General features: G+C 40.4%; 1 protein-coding gene across 4 annotated transcripts; it reads right to left on the reverse strand.

Annotated features, from left to right (window-relative positions):
• Positions 1-231: 231 nt before the first annotated feature.
• tfap2c (transcription factor AP-2 gamma (activating enhancer binding protein 2 gamma)) lies at positions 232-11,377 on the reverse strand. Of its 4 annotated transcripts, none has more exons than XM_048256001.1 (8): positions 11,336-11,377; positions 7,548-7,994; positions 7,301-7,352; positions 5,859-5,930; positions 4,935-5,157; positions 3,466-3,584; positions 2,063-2,204; positions 232-1,748 (listed from the first exon to the last, which is right to left on the reverse strand). In XM_048256001.1, the coding sequence occupies exons 1-8, from the start codon at positions 11,369-11,371 to the stop codon at positions 1,454-1,456; spliced, it is 1,386 nt and encodes a 461-aa protein (XP_048111958.1). In that variant the 5' UTR covers positions 11,372-11,377; the 3' UTR covers positions 232-1,453. The 4 variants fall into 4 exon arrangements, with proteins under 4 accessions (XP_048111958.1, XP_048111957.1, XP_048111960.1 ...); XM_048256000.1 differs by lacking the exon at positions 11,336-11,377 and adding an exon at positions 9,256-9,660; XM_048256003.1 differs by lacking the exon at positions 5,859-5,930.
• Positions 11,378-14,595: the final 3,218 nt, after the last annotated feature.

The following is a 14,595-nucleotide window of genomic DNA, read 5'->3' on the forward strand; positions in this document are numbered from 1 at the left end:
ATGCTTTTCAATGCTGCTCGGAAATATCAGATACTGATGTTCCTACAGTTGCTTGGTTTGCCATTTACTTAGATAAAATCTCCACACACACGTTTGGCACCAAATCCTCCATGGCATGCTTCACTGAAAGTGCTGAATGGCTATCGAAGTGAACATTTCTGCAACAGTTCTATATCTATATTCATGTTAGTAAGTAAACAATCCAAAATGGCAGAACTCTGACACATGACATTAGAAACAGCATCAAGTTTTTATTCTTTTTTGCCCCAGTACCTTTGAAAGTTTACACATACATGGGAAGCATATCATTCCCATTGTCTAGTCACTAAAGGGTAAAAAACTAACCCATTTACAAAAGTTTAACACATTTGAAAAAGTTAAACCTTACACCAGCAATGTACCAATATTTACAGATCACATTAAATTACAACATAAATTAGAAAATATTTACATTCAGGTCAAGGTAAGTGAAAAAATCCTCAGTTTTTGTCTTATTTCTAATTAAAAGCACTCCTTTAAAAAGACATATATACAAATGTATATACATACAGACATACATGCATACAACAAATGGCTTTCTATTCATTTATATTAGCACTCACGGGTACTTTTTTAAATCTTTGAATGTCTATGACTACAGTTCCAGATAATTTAATTCCACAAAGAAAATTAATTTCATTTCACCTTTTACTGATGACAATGTTGCTCTTACCATGACATATACTTTTCATCATTCTTATTAGGTATTAATTAATACATATTTGAATTCATTCACACCCATGCATACACTTCAATCTCGCATTCAACAACTTATATCACTCCCATGGTCAAAAACACAATAACACTGTTGCCAATGAAGACATTTGAAAGTACAAGCAAAGAACAAATAACGTCTTCTGAAAATACAGCATCAGTTCTCTGCGCGTCCAATACGGAATCAGCACCTTTGAGGAAAAGCCAGAGGAAACTGCGTGCCCACCTCACACACACACACACACACACACACACACACACACACACACACACACACCCAATCAAAGTATGAGAGAGACTGACGCAGCCAGCCATCTTGAAATGATGTCCTCGGGAAAGTAAGCCTGTCCTTTGCCAAAAAAAGAGTGCCCAAAGGCCACTATTGTTGCATAAAAATCTGTCGACCACTTGCACACGTGGGACCCAGAGAGCTTCAATGAGACCGAACCGACAGACAAAAAGAAGTGTTAAATGTCTTTTTTCATTTCAAACAATGTCAAGGGAAAAAATGGCTATCACAGACTTGGAGGGTAGGTGCGTGACAAATGAACAAAATCAGGACCTAAAACTGAAATAGCAAACAACGACAAACACGTGACAAGTTTGTAATGTGGTTTAAAACGCAACAAAGTAAGAGTCGGAGTGACAGTCTATTTCCTGTCCGGAGGCGTGGGGGGTGTGGGGGAGTGCTTGGGGTCCCTCACTTCCTGTGTTTCTCCATCTTCTCCGAGCTTTTGCTGCCGCCGTCGGACGAGCCTTGCGTGTCGCTGCCCGAGCTCAGGTACATTTTGTCCACCTGTTTGAGCGCCTCGTTCAGATAATTCTGCAGCGAAGTCATGGCGGCGCAGATGGCTGGGGATCCGAAGCCGTGGGTGATGAGGCTGAAGTGGGTCAAACAGCCCTGGATGCCCGACTCCAGGATAGGCGCGGGACGAGAGTTCCCCAGCGGGGAGCGGTCCTGACTCAGCAGGTCAGTGAACTCCTTACAGATTTGTCTGAACAGAGAAGAGGAAAAGCATACTCACAATACTGTACAAAAACACTCGCTTTACACTGGAGAGACATTTGTACAATTTGTATGTGTATGCAGTAATTCAATTGGTCACTAATGAATTAGTCTCTACACTGCGATGAGGTGCTACAGCTTTAAACACAAAGCAGTGGTAATCTGAGGGCAAAACAGTAAAACACTGAAAACATATTCAAATATTGTATGTGGATTTCATTCAATTGCAACATGTATTGCAGACTACACATAGGATTAATGGATGAGGCATTGTAAGAATCAGTCATTCACATGGGGACTTACTTGGCAGCCAGGAGCATGTTTTTGCGGGAGTTGATTTCATTACGTTCCACATGTGGTCGGCCAAGGTACTCTGCCACGGCTTTTGCCGGAAACTCTGTCTCGCACACATAGCCGAAATCTCTGGCAAGGTGCACGGCCTCTCCTGCACACAAGCAGAGACAGAAACAAAGTTAGGGTCTGAGCAACTTTCCTGACTACCAGGATGTAAGCCCATATCACCAAGCCATATGTCTTTGCCTCAAGATTCAGAGAGGCATACCAAGTGCTGATTGAACAAATCAGTTATTCGTCTCTGTTGCTGAGGCTAAGTGTATGTATGTGTGTGTGTTTCTTTGGGTGTGTGTGTGGGGGTGGGGGGGGGGGGGGTGGTGTTCAGAGATGATAACACCCTCTGAGCATTGGGGGTTGGCGGAGTCATCCTGTACACTCTTAATGGGCTTCTGTGGCCACAGGCGTCTGAGCGGCCTACGGAGCCCACAGAGCGACTTATTGATAGACACGCACATCACTTTCTCCATCTTTAAGGTCAGCCTCTCCTCTTGGCAAACAAACACGTGATAATAAGTCTCGCTTCAGCTTTGAAGGTCTTTAAATAACACAGCCTCCCAGTCATGTCCCCGCTGCCTTGTCCATGGCACAGAATGCCATGGAAGAGCAATAGGAGATAAATAAATAAATAAATAAATAAAACTCCACAGTATTACATGTGGCTGGAGGCTCTCGCAGACTCGTGATCCCAGTAAGAAAGTCCCGATCACTTATGAATCATTACTTGGATGTGTTCCAGAGAACGAAGACAAATGTCAGTGAAGAGAACGAACAGCGCTGCCTTTTATCAGAGGAACACATCAGAAGGCTCTATATGATCCTCACATGCTTCTTAGTGACAAAAGAGTGGGGGTACCTGACATGGGCTGCCTAGCATCTTTAACTTTGCTTTAACAATTACATCTTTCAAAACACACGGCAGATTTGCACAACTCTCCTTATCAGTTTGCTTTCCGGTTCGTCAAGTTCTGAGTAGGCTGTTAGTTATTTACCACTAAACATTAGGGGCAGACATTTTAGACGTTGCCATCACTGGCATATAGTTGTGCCAGTGTCTGCCTGAACAGAGCCACAAAATAGGCAATGGCTTTATCTGTTTAAAATTATAGATGGAAGGAGGACAGTGAGAAGCTAATTAGAAACACATAGCTAAATGAACAGTCATCCGAACAACACCAACAAACCCTACGATCCCAGCACTGTTACTATGTGTAGGTTGTGCTATGTTCGCATACCTCCTATTGCACTGTCACAAAAGCATACATGTCTTTATTCCAGAAGAACCAGTAGCATGAGAGTGTACAGATTAATGATAAAACAGAAGTTTCAGTATTATTAGACATGATATGGTGTACCTTCTACTAGTGCAGTGAGCAGTGTGACGTTGGCAGCCTTCCTCCGTCCGGCTGGCAGGTTCAGTCCGATTTTATCCAGCTTCTCTCTCAGGGACCGTCCACCATTCTTCGATTTGGCCCTGTGAAACAATGAAATGATGAAGGAAATGAGACCACTGCGAGAGTCACAAACAAACTAAACATTACCCCAACGAAAGACATATGCACTGCAAAGCATTACGACATGTCAGGCTTATTCTTTATTTACACATTATGCTGAATGAAACTCCTTATCCTCCTCCTTAAATATCTCTTGCAAAACATGGTGCCCTGGGGCTGATATCAGTAACGGAGACGACAGAGAAATAAGAGAAGGAGCCCAGTCGACGGGTCAGCTGCAGCAGACAAAAGACAGACAAAAGGATGTTTTTTTGACCTAACGAACGCTGATGGGAATGATGCTTTAGTCCAACATTGTTTTGTGTTTAGCTTTTTTTTCTCTTTTTTTTTCCACACTCAAAAACATGCACAATCGCACACAGAGATTCCCCACTTGCTGTGGCCGATTCGTTTTTCCACATGACTGATGCCCGGGCCTCGCACTCTCCGTGGTGAGTGGCACAGAGCAGCATCTTTGGGGAAGCGTGTGAGCGACCCTCCCAAGCCCCCCTCATCCTCCTCTTATGTCACTGTGTGACCTACTTTACAGGGCCTCAGAGTGAGGGTGTGCTTATGTGTGTGTGTGTGCTTGTGTGCTTGTGTGTGTGTGTCTGTATAGCAGGGGGCACATGGGAGAGGGAAATCGTGCTCTCTTAGCAAAAACACAGATTCTGGTCAGGGGGATATATACCCCCCACCCCCAACCCCCAAACACACACACACCCACCCACACACCATCCCCACCCCACAATCTCTACTGTAGCCCCCACAGCAACTGACTGTTGACATATGGGGCACAAGGTCAACTGCTCTGCAACAATCATAATCAGCCAAGCAACTCCTAACACACACTGCAAACACTCACACTCCCAAGACACACTGATGCTAATGCTACATAATCCCAATACACAACCTTAAATAAGACATATGTATTCTCATGTCACAAATGTAAATATGATACTTCACTTCATATGATACTTCACACACACACATACACCTTAAAATATGTAAATAAACTACTTCCTATAAACGATGTGTAAATATTTAAACATATAAGGTCACTGTTTTAAGTCTTTATGAAAGCTCCACAGTCAATTGAATTAGTTTTATTTGGAATCTGACCAGAGGATGAAATATAGATGGCCAAAATGGGTAAGACCATGAATATACAGTGCTTATGACTGTGATTGCATTTGAGCATTGTACAGACGCGCACGTACAGTCTACATAATTACGTGAGCTACTTTTGTCACTAGTTCTTCGAGGAAAATCTGTTCAACAGTTCAAGTTTCAGCCGCAGCTAACATTGTGCACACATTGACCTGACTCACCTTCGCAGAACACCCCCCAACAGGGAAGCGTTGAGACACTCGGGGGGAGACAGGCGCCGCTGCACCTCCGCCACCGTCACTTTGTACTTGGACGTAGAGCTGAGCAGAGAGAGACGTCCAGGCACCGAGCAGAAGACCTCTGTGGGGTTGGACACCATGCCCAGCAGCTGCTCCTTCTGGAAGGGTAGCCCAAGGGCGTTCCCCTTTGGCAGAGACACTGGGCCTGGGAGGGAAGGATGTAAGATTGTAAATAAGCTAAACTTTCAGCCCCTTGGACTGCAGATAAAAATGTTGAGTAAGACTGAGCATGGAGAGGTGCCCCTCGAAGTGAATCCTTACTACCACAATTTTTTCACCTTTCACTCTCAATAGCTGTCACTAATAATTTAAAAATGATCATGAGGGTAAATGACTAAAATATAGGTTCCGAAATGTGATATGTGGTCAACGGCACAAACAGCTTTATAGTTTGCAACCATACAACTATGTATAGCCCACTTCAGCTGAGGTCCAAACTGCCAAGTGAAATCGACAAAAAGACATGCATGATAAAATACCTATAAAGCAATCTTTTATGAGGACATTACCATCACACACAAAACCTAAACACTGCCCAAGCTAACATTTCACAGTGCACCTAAAGCTAATATTTTGAGTACAATTGTCAATATCATGGACAAGCTTCCAACACATCATTCCTCTAGGGAGCAGGAGGTGGGAGAGAGGGGGGTATTCCCATGTGTCTTGGAGAGCAACTATTACACCGCTGATGGAATATCACACTTGCCCAAGACCGTTCACCTCACAAACTTGGGTTGTCTTTTCAGGTACACCACAGCAATGCAGCATCGTTTAGGTATTTGGCTCTCAAGACATATGATCTGACTACTGGCAAACACACACGCCAAGTACTTTAATCCTCACCCGCAAGAAAGCCACCCTCAAAATAAGTCTTCTGTAAGCGATCATGGTTCCTGCCACTTCTTAGTCCTAATACTGAGACAAGAATCACAAGGGAGCAGGTTCATTATTAGTCACTAGGATAAAACTCCCTGTGTGCTTTTAGCACTCGGTTGACCATACTAAACCACATACAAAAAATAGCAAATGTAAAATATGTCTAACTCTGTGTGTGACGTTAAATAAAGTATCTTATTCTGCATATCTGTAATGTCACAGCATCTATAATTATCATAGGAAATATCAGCATGTCTTGATGTGCTTTTATTGTGTGCTTATTATTATTGTTGTATTATTGCAATTTTGTGTAAGACAAAAAAAAAGATTAAACTATATTATATTTAGTGGGATACACAAGAAATTGTGGTCCAAGGAAAACATACCATGACAGTTCAATTGCATCAGATAAGCATATTCTCACAGTAATTATTTTTAAAATCTCAATTAATTATCCATTCATTTATACATCTGTTAGAAGTCCTTCAGATAATTACAAAACAAAACAGCATGCATTTTTTATATTCATCAATCGAAGCCCAGGCCAAAAAACGTCTTGGCTAGTTCTTGCAGAGAAATCTTCCAAGTCAGATCAAAAGACAGACATGACTTTCTGATTTTAAGTACCACACCCCAAGCATACCTGCCTGAAAACTATCCTTGTGGAATTGTATGTATGTGTGTGTGAGATCATGTCTCTGGGTGTGTGTCTTGCGTGTACGTGAGAAAGCAGTAAACTAAACCCTGTGACAGCCCTTCAGTGAAAATTGAAAAGAGCAGAGATCACCGTTCTCAACAACAAAACGTTTAGGAGTCTTTTGGACTTCAACACAGTGTCTTAAAGATTGCCCAACCCTCAGAGCGTGTCAGTCAGCTAGCCTATCATTTTCAAAGAATTCTACCTGGCTGAATCAGCACACCTATTTCTCTTTGGAGCTAGAATGCACTCGGGATCAGGCTAAGATTATTGAAATGCACCACCTGACTAAAAAGGATATACATATGAACTACAACAACCACAACTCCTCACAATCCCCCTGAACAAGTATCGGTAGATGTGCTCCAGACTTTTTTCATGCAGTATGCCACAACAAAAAGAACAAAAACTGAAGTGCTGGCTAGAAAGTCAGATTGGTGCTCTCTAATATGATTAATGTATTTATTATATTTACAATATAAAGGCAACTCTGTTTTCACCACACTGCACTTTGGGGTTCCTTTTCTGTCACTTGTTGCATCATTAAACCAAAATGAGTAGGCCTGATACATATATTGTATTCTTGTGCAGCAAATACTGGTGCATAGTGTTTTCAGCTTCATAGTTTTCTTAATTTTCTACTGAATAACTTAGACTAATTGATATTTCTAACAGCAATAAAGCAAAACCCAATAAACAGCTTGAAACAAACCTTTTTTGATGACTGTCTGGTCTGCCATTACAATACTGTGATCATCCACATGCTGTAAGAAAAGTACAGTTTTGTTCATCACACTGTGGCTATCCACTGAAGAGAACACAGATGCTGGATATCAACATACAAATAGCTGGGCGAAGAATTTGGGCCTTTTTGCCAAACATCTTTAATTTTCCCAAGACATGCTTTATTCATTAGCATCAATCAAAGTTAATATGGTTAAGAGGTTATAAACACCCACCTGAACATCGTCTAAACCGTGACCCATCTCATGCAGCCCCATGTTCTCTCCAATAGAGTCGATGCCTTGAACATGAGGAGGTAAAAGCTCCGGTCGTCGAAACCCTTCTCTTCTCACCCCGGACGAGCCACCCTCCAGGCCGAGTATCTGGCTGGCGAGGCCGCCGCGTGGTCCAATCTCCTGGCTCTGACGACCAGGCCATGACTGCTGCTGGGTGGATGCTGGAGACTGGTGTAAAGAGTTGATATTGAAAGGGTCGCTAATGTGGGAATAAGGGTCGCTGGACTGAGGATACGACAGAGGTTGGTAGGGGGGAGGGAAGTACGGCGGCTGGAAGTCGGAGCTGCCTGAATGCGACAGAGATGGTGCCGGGCTATAGAGATGCTGGCTCACGGCGGGCAAGTGTGGTAATCTTGGGTTTCCATTACTACTGCCATCATGTCTTTCCTGAAATAAAGGTAAATAGATCAATAATATTAGGGGCAACCTCAGGAACGATAGGGAAAAATATATATATATATATATATATATATATATATATAACAGTCAATGATTTGACATTCAATTATTTGACCATCCTAAAATATTCCCAGGCCTACTTTTTCGATGTATATATTTTATTCGATTTAACGACGACAGATACAGTGTCATGTCGAAACTCAAATAATTCAAGTGAGGCAATATGTTAATTTAGAGATGAAGTAGGCCTAGGCCTAAATGAACAGTAAATCTACGTCGCATTTAGAACTATTTTTTATTTTATTTATTTAGGCTCTACATTTGTTATTGGTCTGTAAAGTCAGTCAGCCCAAAGTAGGATAGGCTATATTTGACTTCCTTTTCACGGGAAACCAGAATGTACAATGGAATGGTTGCTTTTATTGGGTGTGTTGCAATGCGCGAAATTTACGGATCAAACTGTCCTCAACAAGTCGGTGCAGTTTAGACTAAGTGTCAGAGAAACATAACAAGTCTTAACTGTTTCAGGCAACCCAATGACCACACAGTTTCTTGGATGAAGGTATAACAATGAAGTTGTCGCCTAATAAATAAACGAATGCTGCCAAAACAGCCATTTGTCCGTGAGTGATAGTGGGTTGTCAGCCTGACCTAGCTTTATGTTGGCTGTCAGTCCTTCTTACGAGGACTAGCCTACTTCTCTCTAAGCAAATATACGAAGAAGCAAGACAAATTCACAAGACAATAAAAAAGAAAATTATGAATAAGAAAAAAAAAAGTCTGGTAAACGTTACCAGATTATCAGAGAAATGTGCTGTTTCGATCGTCAAGACGGGAACTTGGAAAACAAAACTGGTGCTTAACAAATTAGTAGACAATGGTCACATTGCATTGTTATCGTGTTTTCCATTTTTAGAAGTTATTTTATTGTAAGCTGTTAAAGTTTCGGCTTAGAGGAGATGCAACTGGAGAGTTTCGACTTTTTATTTATTTATTTTTATTTTTTCAAACATAGGCCTAATTCTTTTTAATGCAGGCCAAGGTAAAAAATTGTGAACCATGAACCATAACTGCAAAAACTTTATGCAACTGATGATGGCCAGCATGTTTGTCTGATGAGAGTTAGTCGGTCTATCCGCGGTGGTTACAACCTCCTAGGTTACCACCATTTGCAGCTTCATCTATTAAAAATGTCGACTCCATTCAAAACTTATTCAACCAGTCTGTTTAAAGTTTTAGGTCCACTTACCTCACAGTCCTCCTCGTACTTTACGTTATCTGCTAGTTTCCACAACATGTTTAGACAGCCGAATTTCAAGTCGATAAACAAGACTGAAGAGCTGGTTGTCCTCGAATCCTTAATCCAGATAGTTTGAGTATTTGTTCAATGTAAACAGGCATCAACTTGTTCTAAGTCACGAGACACAGTTTCTGTAACTAAAAAAAATATTCTTTATGAAGAGTTGTGCTATCAGTGAGGCACAAATCCCAACGCTGCTCGCAATGAGTAGCCTAAAAAGATGAGCCCGGTGCTTACAAGGAAGCTGCAGAGACAAGTGACACCAAAACTGCTGTACTGCAGAAATGAGAAACTCGACTCCCTCTGACGGCCAACGAGTTTCGGTTCAATCCCACGGAACTTCTAACTCCTGATAAAACGCTTCAGATCTACGCTATATTTGCATTGCCACTACAAGTAGGCGTGACCCTCCGATGATGTCATGCGTAACGCAAGGAAATATATCGCCCATTGGCTATAGCAACACTGGAGGACCAATAAATTCACTGTCCGTCTACTTCGATAAGTAGCCTACAAAGATTGCTCACAAATGAACTAATAAGAAATGGAACAATGTGTTGCATTCGACTTGCAGATAAAACCAGATTTAGGTAAACTGTCGTTTATAAAGCTAGTCGTATGCTTTATTCAGCAGCGAATGCCTTTATAGTGGTCTTTGGTCGATGTTGTTGGTTTCAAGTCATTTAATTTGCCTATACCAAACATTTCTTATTTGAATGCAAGAACACTCATTCACATTAGCCCATGGAACCACTAATTAATTCAGAAGGTATCTTACTATTTGTATCAACCTGTTTTATCTGCCATGCAGGCCAACACTGGGATTGATTCCATTTAGGCACTTTTGTGGTCATTTTGTGGATTTATCTATTTGACTTAACTGGGGATCATCTTTGGTATTTTGTAAATTAACTGTTTGTGTATCACACACACACACACACACACACACACACACACACACACACACACACACACACACACACGCACACAGGCTATATATTAAGAAAAGGAGAACGTGTGGCTCTTCCACTGGATAATATATCTCACTGCTTATGTCTGGTAATCGTCATTCATCATTAATTATACATTAATTAAAATAGCACATTTCAACTTTATTTTTACAAGCCTTTAGGCGAAAATTAAGAGTAGGCCTTCCGTTTATAAATAATCGTTAATTAATATGTAATGTAATATTAATATGTGGGCGTTGTAGTAAACTATTGTAGAGATACTAATAATAGGCCAATCATAATAATAGTAGTAATAACAACACAAACACCAACCGCAACAACAACAATAATAATGACAATAGTAGCCTAATAACAACGACTTTTCAGATATGTATAGTAGCCTAGAAAAGCGATATATTTATCACTATGCCTATATAACAATAGGCCTATGTCTCCGTTGGACAACTAAATTAAATAAGCTAAATCATACAGTGTCCTTCCTCTTCCAAAGCAGCCTATTTTATCTGCTGGGGGATAGCCTTTAAAATGTTAAGCATTTGATTTAAACCACAAAGATCTGGAAGGATTATCTCTAAAATTATGCAAAACAGCAACGGTATTTGCAAAAAAGAATAGGCCTAATTTGAACACCTTATCGATTGTCAAAGTCAGTTAGTGTTTCATATAGACTATACGTCAATTGCCTCCTGACTGACTCTGAACCATGAATTCTTCGCTACGCGGGCCCTATTTCAATATTCAATATATATAGTCATTTTAAAGTATCTTCTCCGCTCCACTATTGTTGCATTGTTGCTTTACCACAACACCTGTTTTCATTTTTCTTAACGACTGACATGCAATATGCTGACATGCGCTTACACTAATCTACTCTAGGTAAAATACCCTAAATAGCAATAAGCTTAGGCCTATGGAAATTATATTGTTTCGACAAGTTGGCCAGTTAGGCTACAATAATTGTATCCCATTGACACAATCAGCTTAAACGAGGTTATAAACGTTGAGCAATCATGCCACCATTCATAATTCATTCATTATTTGAGTCTACAAAAACTTACCCGCCAGTCTAGCCTGTCTAGTAAAGACATCTGCATGGATAGATCTGCAAGTCCTGCCGAAAAACTGCAACTGATGGCTGCACGAGGGCTTTGCATCGCTGACTACACCTGGATGCACCCGGACGCGCATGCGCTTCAAGCGAAACACCTGAGAGTCTTCACCGTTGAGGCTCTTGCATTCATTCCCCCGGAGAACGTATCACAAGATTTCAAGATCACAGTCTCTGCATTTAGGCCCATACAAAGATAAAGGAAAACTGAAAACATCAGTCAGTTTTTTGATCGAAAAGAACATCTAATCGCCACAGACAGGTCTATTGGCCTCAGGTATTTTTAGTAGCCTAGTAGCCCGATATAGGTCTACTATATGTAGAATTTAGAATTATCCACGTCTGGGCCATTTAATTTATTTCTGAGCATTTCAGTTAAGAGCAACATTTTTATTGCTTGATGATGGTCTTGATGTTCTTAATTCATTCCACATTCTGCTGTCGTTTAGCTAATAGCCCAGCATCAGCTCTTTCCTTGGTAGCCTACAGTAGCCTACATTAATTTGATATTTATTCTGTAGCCTACTCTTCACCTACCACATCAACCTCCATAAACTAGTTCTCATTTATCTCCAACATATAATTTTGGCCATTTGAAGGACAAATAGGTCAAGATAAAGCTGCTTCATAGTTCATACGGGCTCAACGAGTGACTCAGCAACTGTGTCCGAAACAGTCGTTGTCACCTCTTGGACCAAAACTGACATTTAAGGCCTCATATAAAAAACAAATTAAAATCACTTTATCTGAATGTCATGTCTTAGTTCATTGCACCACGGTGCAGTGTTGCAGAAAAATATATTGTTATAAAGTCAAAATATATTTTTTAAACGCAAAAACATTTTCAAAGTTTATGACAAACATTTCACATGAACGTGATGGCCAACTGATTATTTTTCTGGCGTGGCAGCAACATTCTTCCGCAGGCCGAGACTACGATTTAATACTGTAGGCCTAGTGGTTAGATAATATTCTTTGATGTTTAAAGGACTAACTCTTGCTCCAGTTAAGATGAATTATCAAAGCTGTCAGGCAGAAATTCAACTGCAGAACATCTACAAAACGTATTTTCCCATACAAGTCGTTGCTGCCATCTAGTGACTGTAGTGAGTTAAGGTATGGTGCCAATGTACTGTGTGTGTGTTTACATACTGTATGCACAGAGGTGGACAAAGTACACAATTCCTTTACTTAAGTTAAAGTATAGATACACCTTGTCAAATATTACTCCAATACAAGTGAAAGTTGTCAGATTTTTACTTATTATTTATGCCACAGCCTATGATCTTAAATGTGAACATACCTGTAATTGTGCCTGGATTCATTCATATTCTATTCTCTACTTTGCATCTAGTGTCAGACTTGTCCGACTGTCCGTTGTGGTCACAGACTTGTTTGTTTTGAAGTATGCAGGCGTGCCAGCTTCAACCAAAACTGCAGCTGTTGAGAGACACCAGTGCATGGTTGCCTGCACCAGTTGAGAAACCAGGGCGCTGGTAGCACTTAACAATCCAAAGATGCCTGGACCATTAACCTGCCATTAACCATAGGACCACTCTCAAGAAATGTTTAGACTCATCTGTTCACCTTGCTTTCAATTAATTCTTACAGTTATGGTTTTACAGTTTTTCTTAATTGCTTAAACACAATTTCTGAAACCTTGCCCCATTTTCTTAAAACATTAAACACAAAACCTCAGCTTCAAGCACCAGTTTTACTTGTGCTCAAAATGAAACTTTCACCTCAAAACAGATTTTCCTGTGCTCAAAATCAACTTAGCTTCAAAACAGTTTTTACCTGTGCTCAAAATCAAACACTGCTCTCAAATCATAAACAAAATGATCAAAATGATATACACTATCAAGCAGTCAGTAAACAATACACCAGTAAATAGAAAACACATTGTTCAAAACATATAGTTCTCAGGGAGAAGTACAGGTTTAATCTCAAAACAAATTTAATATTTTCCGTCATTGTCTTTTGATGAACGAAAACATCAAGTAGAAATTACTACTTTGCTTTGCTCTTTGCCTTTTTTTGTTCTTCCTCCTCTTTGTACCCCTATTTTTACAGTAGCCTACCCTGCATCTCACAAACTTGTAGTTTGATTCTTGTTCTTTGTTGATATGAACTTGCAACCAGTCAAAATCTATTGAGCAGTCAGTACTGTAAACAAATGGAAAGCACAATGTTCAGGGCCATACGATTTGTTTACAGTATTGTACAGTACACAGCCTACAATGCACTGTACTACAGTGTCCAATAAAAATCCTCTTTATTGCCATCCTCCCCTTCCTCCTCGTCCCCCATCTTGCATTTGCACTCATCCGCATCCTCACATAGTTTCTTATCCATTCTCATTCCCACCTTCAACAGCCTGTTTGCTCTCTGAACTGGCTTATATTAGTTTTGTCACATCATTTGAAACAAGTGAAATCAATTTTGAGTGGTTGTGTTTAATCAATGACATGTGTATGTCTATTTCTATTTCATTTTTGCCACTTGTGTTTACCAGTATGGATGCATGTGCATTAGAGTGCAGAATGTGTTTTGAGAATGATAATGTGTTTTGGAAAAAATTGTAACTGAGATCTGCAAATGTTTTACAGTTTTTTTCTGAATGCTTAAACACAACCGTGATTCTTATAGCACAATTTCTAAAACTATTAATACTTATAGCAAAACCACTCACTGAGTTCGCAAAACTAAAAGCACAAACACTGCTTTGCACTCAGTTTGCAATTTTGTAACACAAACTTTGCACAACTGTAGGCACAATTCACTGCACAGCACTCTTTTTGCGGAACTGTAAACACAACTCATGCTTTACACTCAATTTCCAAATGATCAACACACTTCTAGGAAATCTATACACATGTATGGCTATTATTTTCACTATTTTACCAGCTCTCTGGCACACTTTCTCATGTGAAAACTGTTTTATAATAATTAGTAATAGATAGATTAGTTCACTTTGCAATCAGCCTAAGCACTATAAATATGCCACAGGTAATGTACAATGGGTACAATGGAGGGAGCAGGATGAGTGAGAAGAGTAAGAATTAGAGGAGGCCAAAGAATAGGACGTGGAGGTGAAGAAGTAGGAGGAAGAAGAGGAGGAGGACGCGGAGGTGAAGAAGTGAGAGGGAGAGGATGACAAGGACAAGGAGGTGAAGTTAGAGGAAGAGGACAAGGAGGAGCAAGATGATA

This window comes from Alosa alosa, chromosome 10 (genome assembly GCF_017589495.1).
Source record: "Alosa alosa isolate M-15738 ecotype Scorff River chromosome 10, AALO_Geno_1.1, whole genome shotgun sequence".
Lineage (NCBI taxonomy): Eukaryota > Metazoa > Chordata > Actinopteri > Clupeiformes > Clupeidae > Alosa > Alosa alosa.